This window comes from Chlorocebus sabaeus, chromosome 5 (assembly GCF_047675955.1).
Source record: "Chlorocebus sabaeus isolate Y175 chromosome 5, mChlSab1.0.hap1, whole genome shotgun sequence".
NCBI lineage: Eukaryota > Metazoa > Chordata > Mammalia > Primates > Cercopithecidae > Chlorocebus > Chlorocebus sabaeus.
In genome coordinates, this window is record NC_132908.1 from 77,923,972 (window position 1) to 77,942,819 (window position 18,848).

Below are 18,848 nucleotides of genomic sequence, written 5' to 3' on the forward strand. Positions count from 1 at the left end.
CTGTTTCAAGGTTCATCTATGTCGTTGCACGAATTGCGACTACTTTGTACTGCTGAATGACATTCATTGCACAAATATACTACAGTTTGCTTATCCATTTAACAATTGGTAAGCATTTAGGTTTCTTTTCTTTCTTTCTTTTTCTTTTTTTTTTTTTTTGGAGACAGGGTCTCACTCTGTCACCCAGGCTGGAGTGCAGAGGCACAATCATGGCTCACTGCAACCTCCGCTCCCCATCTGTTGGGATACTCCTGACTCAGCCTCCCAAGTAGCTGGGACTACAGGCGCCCACCACGTCCAGCCAATTTTTTTTTAATTTTGGTAGAGACAGGGTCTCACTATGTTGCCCAGGGTGATCTCAAACACCTGGTCTCAAGCGATCCTCCCATCTCAGCCTCCCAAAGTGCTGGGATTACAGGTGTGAGCCACCATGCCCGGCTGTTTCTTCTTTTTGGCTGTCATGAACAGTGTTGTTATGAACATTTATGTACAAGTTGTTGTGCGGACATGTTTTCATTCTCTTGAGTATATACCTAGGAGTGGAATTGCTGGGTCACATGGTGACTCTATGTTTAACATTTTGATGAACTGCCTGTTTTACAAAGTTGTTGTGGCATTTTACAATCCCACCAGCAATGTATGACAGTTCAGTATGTCCACATTCTCCCTAACATTTGGCATTGTCTGCTTTTCCTAGTTTAGCCAGCATAGTGGGACTGAAGTGGCATCTCACTGTGGTTTTCATTTGCACTTCCCTCATGACTAATCACGTTGAGCATCTTTGCATGTGTTTATTGGCCATTGTATATCTTCTTTGGAGAAATGTCTACTGAAATCCTTTTTTTTTTTTTTTTTTGAGATGGAGTCTTGCTCTGTCCCTAGGCTATAGTGCAGTAGTGTGGTCTCAGCTCACTGCAACCTCCACCTCCTGAGTTCAAGTGATTCTCCTCCCTCAGGCTCCCGAGTAGCTGGGACTACAGGTGTGCACCACCACGCCTGGCTAATTTTTGTATTTTAGTAGAGATTTTGTCATGTTGCCCAGGCTGGTCTTGAACTCCTGATCTCAACTGATCCCTCTGCCTCACTCTCCCAAAGTGTTGGGATTACAGGTGTGAGCCACCGCGCCTGGCCTCAAATCCTTTTTTAATCAGGGTACTTGTCATTTTATTGTTGAGTTGCAAGAGTTCTTTATATCTGATATATGTAAACCTTCTATCAAACATATGATTTTCATATATCTTCTCCCATTCTGTAGCTAGTCTTTTCACTTTCTTGATGAAGTACAAAAGTTTTTAAGTTTTGATGAAGTGCAATTTATCTAATTTGTCTTTGATCACTTGCACTTCTGGTGTCGCATCTAGGAAATGGTCATAAAGAATTACTCCTATGTTTTCTTCAAATAATTTTACAGTTTTGGCACTTACAATTATGTCTATGATCCATTTTGAGTTAATTTTTGTATGCAGTGTGAGGTAGGGGTCCAACTTTGTTCTTGTATACATTGATATCTAGTTGTGCCAACAAAAAAGTCACCATTTGGGGTTGAAACATCTTCCAGATAGGGCAAAAAAAAAAGTTGCCCTTTTCCCTCCTACATTTCCTAGATTTTTCCTTCATTCCAAGAGAAGTAGTTGTAGGGCAGCTCTCTGCTGGCCCCAGCAAGGCTTAGTTCAAGACCAGAAAACCCAGATGGATGTGTCAGTGGTGAGTCCCACAGCTCTTTCTGCAGTGGAGATTTAAACGACTTCCTCTGTCTTCATCGCAGGGTCCTGGTGAGGTTCAGGTTAGTCCAGCACATCTGTGCTTCATTCAGAGTCACATGTCCTGGCGCGATTCACCAGTATTTTCTTTAGGTGAATACATCCACTGTGTTCCAGAAGGATTGAAGGGTACTGATGTCCTGGAGTAGGTGGGAAAGCTTGGGGGGTGGCTTTGGGATTGGTGGAAGGCCTGGATTGCCTGAAGGTCACCTTGGCATTGTGACTTTGTCTTCAGTCTGCCATTTGGTTGGGGAAAGCAAAAAGCCATGGTCTAGTTCAGGGTTCTTTGCATTACCATTGGAATTAGTGTAAGAGGGACAGCGATGTCCATGTTGTTTGTGCATCCTCTCTAGGTAAGGGCAGGAACTGAGCTTGTTTATTATAATAATTACAACACCAATAATCGCTAAAGTCTATTGACAGTTCATGCTGGCCTGAGCACTATGCTTCAGCGCTTCACACATGAACACAAGTCTCCTATTGATGCAAAAAATTACTGCAAACTTGGTAATGCCTTAAAACAACATCAGTTGATTTTCTTACACTTCTGGGGGTCAGAAATCCAAAATGAGTCTCACAAGGATGAAAACCCAGGTCTTAGCAGGGCTATTTCTTCTGGAGCCTCTATAAGTGAATCCATTTCCTTGACTTTTCCAGCTTCCTCCGTTTTTAGCTTGTGGCCCCATTACTTCACCCTCTCTCCCCCTGCTTCCATGGTCACACCCAGATAATCCAGGAGACTATTCCCATATCAAGATCCTTACCTTGACTACATCTGCAAAGTCCCTTTTGCCATATAAAGCAACATTCACAGGTTCCAGGGATTAGGACCTGGGTATCTTTGGGGGCCACTATTTAGATGACCACAAGCACCCAGTTCTTAATGCACTCAATAAATATTTGTTGAGTGCATGAATGAATTTTAACTGTTTAGCATCGTTGTTGGCAGTCTCTTGGCTCAGTCCTTTCAGGAATGTGTGTTCTCCCTTCCATCAAGTTTGTTCGAATCTCTTCAGTGAGGATTTCCTGACTGTAATTTAACATCACAGCTTGCCCCTCCATTACACACACTCCCAATCCCCTTATCCTACTTAAGTTTTCTTCTACCCCATAGCTTTTTGTCATTTAATATATTTTACAATTTACTTAAGATGTTTGTTGGTATTTGTCCACCTTTCTCACCAGGATGTATGTTTCGTGGGGCAAGGAGTTTTCCATGTTTTAGTCTCAGATGTATTCTAGGCATCTGGAACAGTGTCTGGCACATGGCAGGTACTCAGTACATGTGTGTGGAATGAAAGTGTGAGCTGAATGGCCTCCCCAAGCCTCATTCAGTGGCAAATCTGGTTCTTTATCTACGGTGGCCAATCTTGGCTTTCATGGCAATGAAGCCATGGCCTGTTGTGAAGCCAATCAATTGCTGAGTAATCTATGGATTATCCTGTTTACTGGGCTCCACCCCATTCCATTAACACACTGGCAATTTTGATCTCTAAAACACAGATAACCTCAATTCTCATCTCCACCAAGACTTGCGAAAGTCTGGGAGGGAAATGAATGGTTTGGCTTTCAATAATTCTTGAAGGATAAATGTTTTAGAATGAAAATGATTGCAGAGTTGAGATAGTGAGTTGTCCCTGGCTGAAGTTACCAGAATTTGCGATGTTGGGTGTTACTGTTTCCACCAGTGTGCCTGCAGGTAATGAGTTTGTGGTTTCTGGGGTTGGTTAGTCTCAGTTTGTTCACTGTAGAGGGGTCATGAGTACCTGAGGAGATGTGGTGGAGGGGCTTCAGGGTGCCCATTGGCTTCCTGAAACTGCATGTGACTTTCTGTGTGCATGCGTGTTCTCAAGGAGAGTAGAATCCACAGCTAGCCTCAGATTCTCAATAGGGAAGTGAAGCACTTCTGCACTGCCCCAGCTCTGAGGATTCAGTGGTTCTGTGACTGGGGATTTATAGCTGAAATTCACAGGCCGCACACAGCTCAGAAACGAAAGTCAGTCATGTGAAAGGTGTGTACCTTCTCCTTGTTCCTACGCCCAGACTAACCAATTGTGCTAAAGATGCCAAACCAGGTGCTGGTTCAAATCTCAAGTGGACTAATGTCATTTTTAAAAGACTGTGGGCATTTCTTGAGGCCTCTATTTTTCTCATAGGTGAAATACAGATACTTCTAATTTCTTTATTTTTTGTGTAAATATAAAAGTACTTTGAGGGTACAGAATACTATAGAATTGCAAATAATTAATCATAAAGGGAATATATGCCGTTTTTTGTTATGTGGCAACAGACTGTCTTGTTCCCAACTCCATCCGTCCATCCATCCACTCTGTAAACATTCATTTCCTCACAGTAAGTATGAAAGCTACCATGTGTGACCAAAGCTTTATATGAGACACTTATCCTGGCGGGGCACAGTGGCATGCCCCTGTAATCCCAGCATTTTGGGAGGCTTAGGTGGGAGAATTGCTTGAGGCCAGGAGTTCAAGATCAGTCTGGGCAACACAGTGAGACCCCATCTCTAAAATTAAAATTAAAAAAAGAACACTTACTCTCACAAAAATCATGACTAGACTGAGGTTCAGAGAACACAGACCACTTGTTCAGTCACACAAAACAGCCAGGAAGTGACAGTGCAGACCTTGAACTGAAAATCTAATTCTATCTGATGCCAATGGCAATGTCTGTTAATATTACCCACCAAAATACTCCTAATGGTGGAGAACAGGGAAGTCACCTACGAGGGAAATGGAGGGAGAAGTCTTAATACAGCATCTTCAAATCTGTGTTTTACCTTAAAATGCATGCAGGGGTGCAGTGTACTCCGTATTAGACCCATGCTTGTTTTCATATCAAAGAATTTCCCACCAATCTTTAAGTACAAATGATGCTTTTGAGAATGGGTGTAGCCTAGCGTAGCTCTCAGTCACACTCCCCACCACACACACCATTTTTCCATGTCAGACTTTGGTGTTTCAGTCTTACGTCCTATTGGATTGGAGGCTCCTAGAGGACAAGATCTCAATCTGATTCCTCCTTTCTCCTTCCCAAGACCTAGCCCAGTGTCCAGCATGAAACAAGTACACAGATAACGAATGTGGCAAAGACTTATTGCATCCCTGCCTGAGTCAGGTGTCATGAGAGATACAGATGGTTACAATGTGGTCCCTGCTCTCAAGACATTTACAATTGAGCTAGAGAGGCCGAGCTTCCATTAATGAAAAGGGTCTTCCCAAGACTCTTGGTACACCATTTTAAAAGCTTAGAACTGTCGGTCGGGTGTGGTGGCTCATGCCTGTAATCCCAGCACTTTGGGAGGCCAAGGCAGGCGGATCACGAGGTCAGGAGACTGAGACCATCCTGGCTTAACATGGTGAAACCCCGTCTCTACTAAAAATACAAAAAATTAGCCAGGCCTGGTGGCGGGCACCTGTAGTCCCAGCTACACGGGAGGCTGAGGCAGGAGAATGGCCTGCATTCCAGCCTGGGCAACGAGCAAGGCTCCGTGTCAAAAAAAAAAAGTGTAGAACTGTCATAAAGCAAGAGAAGAAATGATAGGTAATGTAATTAGACACCAGACAAAGTTCCATTAAATAGGACAAATTTTGTGAAAAGTGACAACCTGTTCCTCTGGAAATGCAGCATTGTGTCAATTAAAGAGCACACCTTGAAGTCGCAAAGTACAAATTAATGATGTTGAAACCATTGTTTCCCAAGAGGGAAAAGTTGAAAACACAGTCAGCTGCACTAGATGCTATCTGCTTTGCCAGAGATTCTCAGTCTTGGATTGATTAGGCTTCGAGGGTCACATTGAACCCATGATACATTTTGAAAACACTGGGTAGGCTCTGGGCTTATCAAATTGAATTCCATTCATCAAATATTTCCCGAGTTCATTGTGTAGGCACTGGGGATGCACAGAGGGGCAGCGATATATGATGAATGGCTCATATACTTTGCAATGAAGCAAAGATTCAAAACCCTGGCTATACCATGAATTAGTTGAGGACATTAGCACAGGACAGGGGGTCACCTCTCTGAGCCTCCATCTTTTTGTTTTTGAGACAGAATCTCACTGTCACTCAGGCTGCAGTCCAGTGGTGCAATCTCAGCTCACTGCAACCTCTGCCTCCTGGGTTCAAGCATTTCTGCCTCAGCCTCCCAAGTAGCTGGGATTACAGGCGTGCACCACCACACCTAGCTAATTTTTGTATTTTAGTAGAGATGGGTTTTCACCATGTTAGCCAGGCTGGTCTCAAACTCCTAACCTCTGGTGATCTGCCCACCTCGGCTTCCCGGAGTGCTGGGATTACAGATATGAACCACCATACCCAGCAAGCCTCCATCTTTTAAACCATAACATGGACACCCTAATCCTTATCTTGTAGGTGGTTGCAAGGATTGAGGGTAATAAACATAAAGCTCCCTGCACAGGAAATTGCACTGAATAAGAAGTTCCCAAAGGGGCACTAGGGGAAGTGACATCCTAGAAGAATTAAGAAAAAGAGCTCTGATTTCAAGAAACTCCCAGGCTGAGGTGGGAGGATTGTTTGAGCCCAGGAGTCCAGCCTGGGCAAAATGGTGAGATCCTATTTTGAATTTAAAAAACAAACAAATAATAACTAAATGTTAAAAACAAGAAACTCCCAGTCTGGTGTAAGGACCAAAATGTTAACAAATAAATGTCATTAGTGTGATGGGTGTGACTTTTTTTAGACTAACACTTACTGAGAATTTACTGCATGCCAGACACTGTGCTACCCAGTTGTATCTGGATAAACTTGTTCATTTTTTTTTTTTTTTTTTTTTTTTGACAGCGTCTCTGTCGTCACAGGCTAGAGTGCAATGGTGCAATCTTGGCTCACTACAACCTCTGCCTCCTGGGTTCAAACGATTCTTCTGCCTCAGCCTCCCCAGTAGGTGGGATTACAGGCACCTGCCACCATGCCCAGCTAATTTGTGTATTTTTAGTAGAGACGGGGTTTCACCACATTGGCCAGGCTGGTCTCAAACTCCTGACCTCAGGTGATGAGCCTGCCTCGGCCTCCCAAAGTGCAGGGACTACAGGCGTGAGCCACCACACCCAGCCACACTTGTCCATTCTGTGCAAAACCATATAGAGCAGGAATTACAATTATTCCCAGTGAGGAACCTGAGGCTTGGGCAGCTTAAGTAACATGCCCAGGGTTGCAGAGCTGGAAAGTGATAGAAGCTGGATTTGCATCTTGCAATCTGCCTCCTGAGGTAGATTTCAACGCGCAAGCAAGCCGGAAGAGGCTTCACAGAGGTAATGCAGGAGCGGCAAGAGGTTTTTCAGGCATCAAAGTCATAGCAGAGAGGTTCAAGCAGGAGGGAAAAGCAGAGGCAAAGAGCTGGCAGGATGAATCAGCTGATTCTGTTCAGGAATTCAGGTGGGTCGTGTGGGGGGTTTGGATGAAGGATAATGAACATTCAGAAAATGAGGTTGAGGAAGGAGAGAGGGGCCAGATGGTGGACAGCTCAAGCGCCAGGCACAAAGACCTGGACTTTTACCAGAGTAAAGGGTACCAGTAAAGGGTGTTGAAGACACGATCACTGGCATTTAGGGAATGGATTCCACCTGCCTATGTTAATAAAGGAGGTGACTCCACGCAGCATATTTGAATGATCAGGGCACATCAGATTTTCCAACTAAAGGACTACTTTTCAGTTATTGTTCATGTGCAAATCTCACTCCCTCCCCTGCTAGCCAATATGTTTCTTAAATCAAATGTTGATTCTAATTGCTTTTGGTTTCCCCTAAGTGCCTGGTGCTTTTTTTTTTTTTTTTTTTAATGAATGAGTGATTAAAAGCAAGAGTGAATTTACATTTAGGTCTATGAGCCTCTGAAAAGAGATAAATTCTGAGCTGGATTCAAGAAAATGCATGTATTTGAGGTGGAGCATAGACCTAATTGTGAAAAGGAAAACAAAAAAAGTTTCTAGAATAAAGCAAAGGAGAATCTCACGATTGCCGAGATTTCTTAAACAGATTATGAAAAGCACCCGCCATAAAAGAAAATATTGATACACTGAACTTCATGAAAACTAAGACCATCTCTTCATCAAAGGTACCATTTACAGGGTAGAAAGGCAAGCCACAGACTGGGAGAAGAAATCTGTCTTTATTTATATATAATTATATATACATAATAAAGAACACCTAAATATTAACTTAAAAATCCAACTGTTGGCCGGGCGCAGTGGCTCATGCCTGTAATCCCAGCACTTGAGGAGGCTGAGGCGGGCAGATCACTTGAGGTTGGGAGTTCAAGACCAGCCTGACCAACATGGCGAAACCCTGTCTCTACTAAAAATACAAAATTAGCCGGGCGTTGTGGTGCATGCCTGCAATCCCAGTTATTCGGGAGGCTGAGGCAGGAGAATTGCTTGAACCCAGGAGGTGGAGGCTGCAGTGAGCCAAGGCTGTGGTGAGCTAAAACTGCGCCACTGCACTCCAGCCTGGTAAATAAGAGTGAAACTCCATCTCAAAAAAAAAAAAAAAAACAAAAAACCAACTGTTAAAAATGAGACAAAACTTCAGTAATCACCTAACCCCAAAAAGTCACCAAGTGGTCAAAATGCATATAGAAAGGTGCTCAACATCATTATTCATTAGAGAAATACGAATTAAAATAAGACGCCCACCAGGCCACCTATATTCCCACCAGGACAGGCATAATTAAAAGACCACCAATTACTGGAGCATGTGAAGCTACTGGAACTCTCAGACATTACTGTGGGAGTATAATTTGGTACAACCACTCTGGAAAACTGTTTGGCAACATCTACTCAAGCTGAACATATGTGCCTACCCTACAGCCCAGCAGCTGAACTCTTCACCACATCCGCCTGAGGAAAAAGTGCAACTATTCAACCATACAGCTTTATTTTATTTATTTATTTGAGATTTATTTATTTATTTATTTATCTGAGATTGAGCCTCGCTCTGTTGCCCAGGCTGGAGTGCAGTGGTGCAATCTCGGCTCATTGCAACCTCTGTCTTCCAAGGGATTTTTCCTGCCTCAGCCTTCCAAGCAGTTGGGATTACAGATGCCCACCACCACACATGGCTAATTTTTGTATTTTTAGGAGAGACGCCATGTTGGCTAGCCTGGTCTCGAACTCCTGGCCTCAAGTGATCCGCCCACCTCAGCCTCCGAAAGTGCCAACCATATATTTTTTTAATGTTCATAACAGCTTTATTACAATAGCTCTGAAGTGGAAATAATTATCTATCCATCAATAGGAAAATGGATAAGTATATTGTGGAGTAGTCACACAATGATATACTCACAGCAATAAAGAGCCATAATAAAATAAACTATTATGCTACAAGCAACAAAATGAAAGAATTTTGAAGACATCATATTTGAGTGAAAGAAACCAAATGCAAAAGTTCAAGAACAGGAAAAACAAATCAATAGTGATAGAAACCATAACAGCGTTTTCTTTTTTTTTTTTTTCTTTTGAGATGGAGTTTCACTCTTGTTGCCCAGGCTGGAGTGCAGTGGTGTGATCTCGGCTCACTGAAACCTCTGCCTTCTGGCTTCTGGTTTCAAGTGATTCTTCTGCTTCAGCCTCCCGAGTAGCTGGGATTACAGGAACCCTCCACCCCGCCTGGCTAACTTTTTTTGTATTTTAGTAGAGATGGGGTTTCACTATGTTGGCCAGGCTGGCCTCGAACTCCTGACCTCATGATCCGCCTGCCTCAGCCTCCCAAAGTACTGGGATTACGGAAGTGAGCCACCACGTCTGGCCAGTTTCTTTTGGATAGTACTGATTGGAAACGGGCCTGAGGGAGCCTCTGGGTTGCTGGAAATGTTCTATATTTTGATGTGGCTGGGGATTTCACATGTGTGAAATGTTTCCACTTCACACGGAAACATTCATTCAGCCATACGCTTAAGATTAGTGCACTTTACTATGTGTTATACATCAATAAAGACATTTTTAAAAGCTAAATGTATTAAAGTATTAATTAGTTTCAAAACTTAGTGGTTAAAGAAGAGGTCTGACGTATTTCAGAAAACATAAGGATGGATTTAAACATTAAAAAAATAAATTAAAGGCAAGGAACTTCAATAAAAGCAGTAGACTGGGATGTTTAAAGCCCTGGAGTAGAAAATGAAGATGTCAGGTAGAGTTAGAAAATAGATGAAATTCACCAAAAACCCAGCATTAATGTTAGGGAAAAACAAGCAGTGAGACTGTCGACCAGAACTTGAGGCGGTATCGCTGGTGGGCCCTGACTGGGAGGTGAAGAGACTAGATTTCGACTTGAAAGTCAACTAGAAGCTAATCATTTTTGAGCTGGGCGTCAGGCATGATGGTGGTGACAGTAATGACACATGTAACAGCTCTTAGCATTCACTGAACACCTGCTACAGGCCGGATCTTCTTGTCAGCACTTCATCACTGCCATCTCATTTAAACCTCATAACCGCTCTGTGAGGACTGCTACGATTACCCCAATTTTACAGAGGGAGAAATTGAAGAAGCAACTTCTAAGTCAGGGAGAACAGACCAAGAGGGAGGTTGTTAGGAAATCCCTTGAGTTAAATGAATTTAAATGACTTCACAGATATTTAAACAGATCTAAGGCACAGGCAAATTACTTATGCGATGTAAATTCTGCAGAATAATCCAGCTCATCGTACACCCAGCAGTATCCTGACTAGAATTCTAGGGAGAAGACCAGCACCTCTTATATGCTTTCAGGTGTATAAAATACATACAATACACAACTAAATTTAAAGGGTAAAAAGTGCAAAGTGGTGTACCTTGACAGGGGAGAATAAAGGTTCTTGCACAGGACCTAGCTTGAAAGAAGTTATTGGGGCAACCTATGCCCAGAGCTGCTATATTGTGAACTTCTAAGCTTTGCAAGTTTTATTTCAGGTCCTTTGAATCACTCTTGATAATTCATCTTCCTCCAAGTTGGCAATGTCAGGTTAGGCAGCAAGAGATGAAAAGGTCCAGGAAAATATTCATTCATTCATTCAATAAGTAAATATCTATTGAGCACATACTATATGCCAGGCATTGCTTTAGAGGTTAAGAATACATTGATATATAAAATAAGAATCCTTGCCAGGCCTCATAAACCTTATAATCAGAGGAGACACATAATACACTAATAAACGTATATAATTTTAGGTAGTGATTACATGCAGTGAAGAAAGATGAAGCCGGTTAAGGGGAGGCATTTATACAGGAGTGTGAGCCAAAGCCTTTATGAGGAGCTGACATGGCAGCTCTGATTTAAGAAGAATCAAAGAGCAAGCTATGAGAATACGAGGAAAGAGAGTTCCAGGCTGAGCAATTAGCCAGTGCAAAAGCCCTGAGGTGGGAATATACTTGGCTTGTTCAAGAAAGAGCAAAGAAGGCCATTTTGGTTGGTGCACACTGAGGGGGGAATGGCAGGAAAGGAGGCCATGGAGGGAGCCAGATCACGCAGGGCTTTTTAGACCACTGTAAGGGCTTTGGGTTTTTTCCTAAGTTTGAAGGAAAGCCATGGGAGAGCTTTGAACTGGGAAGTGACTTGATCTCATTACCTTAGGAGGAGAAACAATTCATAAGGGGGCAAGAGAAAAAGCAAGGGGAGCAGTTAGGAGGCTGTTGCGGGAGAGCTGAATGGTACCTGGATCAGCGTGGTCTTGGAGGAGGTGGGGAGAAGTGGCTGGATTCAGAAGTTAGTCTGCAGGGCCAGGCATGGTGGCTCACACGTGTCATCCCACCACTTTGGGAGGCTGAGGTGGGTGGATCACTTGAGATCAGGAGTTCGAGACCAGCCTGACCAACATAGTGAAATGCCATCTCTACTGAAAATACAAAAATTAGCCAGGTGTGGTGGTGGGCGCCTGTAATCCCAGCTACTCAGGAGCCTGAGGAAGGAGAATCACTTGAACCTCAGAGTTGGAGGTTATAGTAAGCCACTACACTCCAGTCTGGGCGACAGAGCAAGGCTCCATCTAAAAAAAAAAAAAAAAAAAGAAAAAGAAAAAAAAGTAGTCTGCAGGAAGAGCTGCAGGATTCACTGGAGAAGTGGATGAAGAGTATGAGAGACAGAGGTCAAGAATGACCCGAAGTTTCTGCCCCTAGGTAAATGAATGGTGCTGCCATTTACTTGGAAAATGATTAGGTTTAGGGTAAAATCAGGAGCTTTTGGTTTTGTTTGTTTGTTTTTTGAAACAGGGCCTCACTCTGTCTCCCAGGCTGCAGTGCGGTGGCATGATCATGGTTCACTGTAGCCTCGACCTCTCGGGCTCAACTGATCCTGCTGGGACTACAGGTGGATGTCACCACACCCAGCTAATTTTTTTTTTTTTTTTTTAAGTAGAAGCTTACTTTCTGAGGTGTTAAATTCTAGGTTTCTATTATTCAAATGGCAATGTCAAGCAGGCTGGTGAATACTTCCATTTTGAGTTCATTGGGGAAATATGAAAAATAACGTGAAATAATCCCTTGTACACAGAAAAATCTCAATTCTATTAGAATTCATTCCTTCAGCAAATATTTATTGGGCACCTACTGTGTGTCCGACACTGCACTGGGTGCTGGGGTAGGGTACACGATGAATTTGGATAGGAACAGTTACTACCTTCATGGAGTTTCATTACAATTTAATTAGTTCACTGGTTGCTGAGACACTTCTCTGAGTACTGTGTAAATATATAGAACCAACTCTCAAGCATTATAAATACTGAGATGTTCTCTGACTCAGCAATTTGGAAGAGCCTAGACTTTTTTTGGAAAGAAAAGAGCTATATATAGATTTGGACAAATGAAAGATTTACCCAATAAAATGTCTGAGGACTACCTTCAAATGAATCAGAAGAGACTGTCTCAAACAAATGAATGTCTATGACAAGTCGACTTGGTGTAATGGAAAAGCTTACAGGGCTGGAAAGCAGAAGATCTAGACCTCAGTCTGTTCTGTCCTGACTGGGTCACACCTATGACCTAGACTGAGTCATTTGCTCATCTGTACTTTGGTTTTCTCTTCAATAAGATGAATCAGTTGGACTTGATCGTTGCTAAAGAATTTTCAGTGTTAATATTTTCTTTGCATTATTTCTCTTACTGGACTCTTCAGGTAGTTTTTAGAAAATAAAAGCCCAAATCCCCAAGTGGATTCCTCTCTTGAGGGCTCATTTTTCAAAGCAAAAGAAAGTTCTTTTTTTCCTTTTTTTGCAAAAAGAAATTGCTTTCTTGTTTTTTTAATGATTGTAAAAAATTATGCACGATCAGTACAGAAAATATAAATTGAGGAAGCACAAAGTAAAAGCTTCCAAAAGAACACTGAGCTAACTGTGCTTCCACCGTCACTGTATCTGTAGCAGTTAGCAGTTATCATATAGCAGGTGCTTTAAAAACAGCTGTTGAATGAATTATTACTGTTAATATCTTGTAAACATCCTTTTTGGTCTTCAGACCAAAAACGAATACATAAATAAATCCTTTCTCTAGGTTGTTTCACCTCTAAACCAGAAGAGCTCAGTATAGCCACCAGAGACTAACACTGTTAGGACAATATCAAATCTCTTACATTGTAATATGTTTCACAATGACAGTTGATATCTGATGCCTATGGAATGCAAGGAAACAATAACATTTAATCCATCATTCTGAGAGGCACAATATCAAGGGCGGCTCAGTTTGAGCAATACCAGGAAAGACTGCAAAAGAGTCCACAGTACTTCAGCTCAAGCAAGAGTGGCTCCGGCAGCACTGGGAGAGTAGGCTCTGCCTCCTGAATCCTTCTTCCCACACTTGGGCCCTCTTCCTTGCCCACAGCACCAGGACGAGCTTTCTGGGGCATGTGAATTCCACTCAACACGTTTTATTGGCAACCTAGCATCCATCTGATTGTCAACTACATTTTCAGTCAACTAATCGTTCCCTGATTACCTCTGAAGATGAATTATAGCCAGATCTTATCTGCAGACCCATGCTACATTTTTTTCCCCAAATGGAATTAGTTGCTAATGTTGAAAATCCGGAATATTCAACAAGTTAGTCTGAATTTTCAGAATCTCTTAAAAAGTTGTTAGATCCACCACCACTGGGCCCCTATCGCACACAGCAATCATCTAGAGGTGAGGAGCATGTGCTCTTCAGCTCCCATAAGCCCATCTACCCCTATTGTCTGACATTCTGCATCCCATAGTTTGCTTTGCTAATTTACCTGATATGCTCCTTCTAATTAAACATTCAGGGGGTACCTCCTACACATCAGGCACTGTGTAAGTCCTGGGAGCATAGGTAGACATGGCAAAGCTCCTGCCTTGGAGGAGCTCACAACCCAGCAGCGGAACTGACTTATAAACCAGTAAATTACAGTACAGTGTGGTGAGTACAGCACAGCAGCAGGAGCATGCAGAGGACTGACCCACTCTGTCCTGGGAAACCAGGGGAAGATTTCCTGAAGGTCATGTTTAAGCTGGGTTTTGAAGGATGAGGAAGAGTTCACTAGGCCAATGGAGTGGCGGGGAATAATAGGAACAGTGTGGGTGGTATCAAAAGTATTTATAAGGTCTTCTTCTGATTAGCTGCCTGTTGCACAGATGATCCTTTCAAGCCAGCAACTATCTTTCTCTTGATGGTCATTCCATTTCCTCCTTCTGTCAAAACAACAGGGAAGGTTCCCCTCTACCTGGAAAAGCCTGCCTGACAAATCCCCATTCGCCTCCAGTTACTTCAACTAAGGCAACCTTCCTACTCGGATAATTGGTTACCTGACTGTGATCCTATGACTGGAGCTCTTTGTTTTGGAACCTCTGTTATTTAAAGAATAGACTAGCACACCAAGCAATTAATAAGTACTTATCAAATATCTACATTGTGTAGCAAACTCTCCTTGGTTTTTTATCTTAAAAATGACAAACACAAATTAACTAACAAGCGACAGAGAATACAGTTCAGAAAACATTTATTTATTTTATTTTTTATTTTTTTGAGACAGAGTCTTGCTCTGTCTCCCAGGCTGGAGTGCAATGGCGCGATATCAGCTCACTGCAACCTCTGCCTCCCGGGCTTAAGCGATTCTCCTGCCCCAGCCTCCTGAGCAGCTGGGATTACAGGTGCCCGCCACCACGCCTGGCTAATTTTGTATTTTTAGTAGAGATGAGGTTTTTCTGTGTTGGCCAGGCTGGTCTTGAACTTCTGACTTCGTGATCTGCCCACCTTGGCCTCCCAAGAAACATTTATTGTCTGGTATTTAGGTGTTTTTCTTTTTTTCTTTAATCCCTCCATCCATCCAACATTCAGTTAGCACTGTTACACACCAAGTACTGTGCTTGGCACCTGGAAATCATGCTGAGCTACGATAAACATAGTATAGCTGGTGACATGGATAAATAAACCCATTACAATAAGTTTCTTGCTGGAGCAATGTTCAAAATACAGCAACTGCCTGGAGAAAGGAATGTCAGCTACCCTGGGAGGTATTGCAGGACCCCCAGGGCAGCTGACATTCCTGGGCAGGTATCATGGAGGAGATAAGTCCGAGCTGCTTGTCTTGTGTGTTTCTTACCTTTTTAAATACATTTTTTGGCCAGGTGTGGTGGCTCACACCTGTAATTCCGGTACTTTGGGAGGCCGAGACCGAGACAAGCAGATCACAAGCCCAGGAGTTCAAGACCAGCCTGGCCAACATGGTAAAAACCCATCTCTACCGAAAATACAAAAATTAGTCAGGCATGGTGGCACACGCCTGTAGTCCCAGCTACTTGGGAGGCTGAGGCAGGAGAATCACTTGAACCCGGGAGGCAGAGGTTGCAGTGAACAGAGATTGTGCCACTGCACTCCAGCCTGGGCAATAGAGCGAGACTCCATCTCAAAAAAAAAAAGAAAAAGAAAATATTTTTCAACATCCACAAAAATATAGAAACAGTACCATGAATCTCCACATCCCCATTAAACATCCACAAAAATAGAGAGACAGTACGACGAATTTCCACATCCCCATTACGTGGCTTTAACAATTAGCAACTTGTGGCCACTTTTGACTCATCTACACTCCCATCTGCTTCCCCATCCCTTTGTTTTGTTTTGAAGCAAATCCTAGACATCATTGCATCCGGGAATACTAAGCTGCATTTACAGAAGGAAGTGGAAATGCATGTGTCTTCCACAGCTGTTCCCTTCCCACCTATTCTTCTGCTCTGAAAACAGTTAGATACCCAGATTCCTGCCAGTGACTCCAAAGCCTTGGCTGGTCAGGGTAAATACCCAAGACTTTATTGGAGCCTCTCAGTTGGTTGAAGGAAAAGACTGGGCTGCTTCAGTGAAAATCCTATCCTGTCCTGACTGGAATGCTGGCCACATTCTTCTGGTCTGGGGTCCTCATAAAATTGCTAATTTTTTAGAGGCTTATGGAGTACCTAACGTTTGCACAAAATGGTAGCTACATTCCACACTCCCATGTGCCCTGAGCAGCCTCCAGGGAAACTTCAGATACTGTGAGGCTTGGCCTGCCAGCTGAGCTGGCCCAGAGATCCTTTCTGTCACAGCTTTGATCTTCACTGGGTTGGGAGCCTGTCTGAATCTAAACGTCTGCTTCTCTACTGCCCACCCCTTCAGCATTTCCTAGCTCTCCCTGAAAGGTACAAACATGCATGCAGTTACTCAACCAGAATATTCATCCTTGACTCCCTCTCCCTCACAATTTCTTTTAGAACAATCCACCATTGTCCACCTCCCATCACCCTTTCATCCAGGTGCCCATTCCCTTCTCTCAAATCCTGCAATACCTAAACATCGATCGCCTTTAGCACATTCATCCCCGCCTTATTCTCCACGCAGGAGCTGAGTGATCTGCACAAAACCCTCTGCTAAATACCCTTGCATGGTTCTTCACCCCTGCAGAAACACCTCCTTCCCACACCAAGGAGGCCCTGCAAAACTTAAGGACTCCTTCGGACTTCTCCAGCTTCATCTGCCACGTCTCCTTCCTAGCCTGCAACCAAAACCATCTTTTCTGGGTCTGTTTTCTCGGGTCTTTGTGCTCTCACCTGGGCAGCTCCTTTTCTCTCATAAATAAAGAAAGCTACAGCGACTGCGCCCTTGCTTCCATGCGTCATCTCATGCGTCCACAACAACACTAAAAAGTCGTTTTCATTTTGCAGACGGAGAAACTGAGGATGGGCACCTTATCCATGGCCACACAGCTAGTAAGTAGAAGAGCTGCAAACAGGATTCAAACTCGCGGCCCCAGAGGCCACAGGCTCAACCACAGAATCTTAGCCCGCCCGCACATCCCTTCACCGCCGCAGGGACCTACCTCATCCCTCTACACCTTCCGCTGCACCCAGGCGGAGCTGGTCACGCAGGCGGAGGAAGGAGGCTTCTGATTGGCTGCCTCCAGCGGCAGGGGCGAGAGGGCGGGGAGCGACGGTGCGGGGGCGTCGCGGAGAAATGACTTCATGACGCGGCTTCTTAAAGGCGCCGGCCCAGCGCGCCGCGGATGGCACAGGCGCGTTCCGGGGGCTCCAGCTTCTGTTCAGAGCGCGGAGAGCCGGGCCGGGCGGGCGCGCGCGCGGAACTCGGCGGCTCCAGGGGTCCGCCCGGGCGGTGTCGGGAGCCGGACCCGCTGGCAGAGGAGCGGGCGCCGCGATGGCTGAGGGCAGTGCAGTGTCTGACCCTCAGCACGCCGCGCGTCTGCTGCGAGCGCTCAGCTCTTTCCGTGAGGAGTCCCGCTTCTGCGACGCGCACCTGGTCCTCGACGGGGAGGAGATCCCGGTGCAGAAGAACATCCTGGCGGCGGCCAGCCCCTACATCAGGTGGGGAGGGGGCCGCGGCGGGCGGGCGGGCGGGCGGGTGCGGCGTTGCTGCCCGGAGCCGGAGGCGGGGCGGCCGGGCCGGGCGTGGCCCCCAGACCCTGTCCCCTGTCCCCGGCGCAGGGGTCCCCGCGTCACCGTTGGCGTGGCGTCCCTCCCGGCACGCGCCGGAACCCGGCCCCGCTGACCGCGTCCCCCGGGCGGCCTCTGTGCCTTCCGGGCCCGCGCTCCCCACGGGACCCCCGCGGCCCTCGGAGTTGTCCCCGGACCCGGGCCGCGATCCCCCGCCCTGTCCCTCCCGGTTCCCACTGCGCCGGCGGGCGCCCGGCCTCGGAGACCCGGAAGCCCCCAGACCCCGTCCTGGGCCGGCCGGGACCCGCACCTGCGGGCTGGGCGAGGCCGCCCTGGGGAAGAGTCGCTCCCTCGCCCCGGCCGGGCCCGCGGTCCCAGCTGAAGTTCGCCGGCCGGTCGCCTCCGAATTCACGCTCGGGGGCTGGGCCGGCGCCGCCAACCCGGCCAGGAGCGCCCTGCCCGCTGGGAGGCCGGACCGACAGCGCCTCGCGGGGTGCTGGCAGAGAAAACCCTCTCGAAGTTCTCCTTGGGTTGGTAGTCAGATCCCCCGGGCGAAATTCTTCTCCTTGCCAAACGTGTCTTTTCCGCTCCTTTCTGGTAACTGTTTAAAAGAAGAGTTACACGTTGAAGTAAACTGTGGCGAATTCTCAGGATGCTGTTACAACCCGAGGACCGTGAGAGCCTTGCGACTAAGGGCATTTTAATACTTTAGTAAAGCAAAACTTAACCTGATTTGCCAATTCAACTAACCAGGTTAATTAAAAGGTTGATAAGACAGTGCTTATACAAGTATGTCAGATCTTGCAGGAGGCTATCTTTTCTTTTAGCAACCTTCTTGCAAACTAGGTTGCTGTTTTAATAAAAGGGAAGAGGGGAATGCTAAAAACTGGAGAAACTCCCCAGTAAGCTGGTTAAATATAGGCTAATGGTAGAGAATATCACTACAGTTGACAGGTCAGAAAAAGCAAAATGATGTGTATTCTTAACGTTTTGTCCCAGCAAAACCACCACAAACCCTGCACTTTAACCTTTGAACTGGGGAGACATTTGTGCTAACTTAGAAGCAGTTCAAGTGCTCTTGTAACTTCTGGTTTCTCCTGGATTTGTTTTATAAATCCATTTGCGCTCTTTGGCGGTGGGGGGTGTGGAGTGGTGGGGGGTGGGAGTGGGGGCTGAGGTATCATCGTTAGTACAGAATTGGGATTGCTAATGTGAC

At 45.2% G+C, this 18,848-nt stretch overlaps 1 protein-coding gene and 1 long non-coding RNA gene across 2 annotated transcripts in view; one reads left to right on the plus strand and one right to left on the minus strand.

The window, feature by feature from the left end:
- LOC119627675 (uncharacterized) overlaps positions 1–17,239 on the minus strand; it is a 59,744-nt gene extending 42,505 nt beyond the window's left edge. Inside the window, exon 1 of the long non-coding RNA XR_005243874.2 lies at positions 17,065–17,239. This is a non-coding gene — a long non-coding RNA (uncharacterized lncRNA). The remainder of the gene's footprint in view (positions 1–17,064) is intronic.
- Positions 17,240–17,396: 157 nt separating this feature from the next.
- Positions 17,397–18,848, plus strand: part of GAN (gigaxonin) — a 75,070-nt gene continuing 73,618 nt past the window's right edge. The window contains exon 1 of the mRNA XM_007994178.3: positions 17,397–17,563. Coding sequence (XP_007992369.1) covers positions 17,397–17,563 — 167 coding nt within the window. The remainder of the gene's footprint in view (positions 17,564–18,848) is intronic.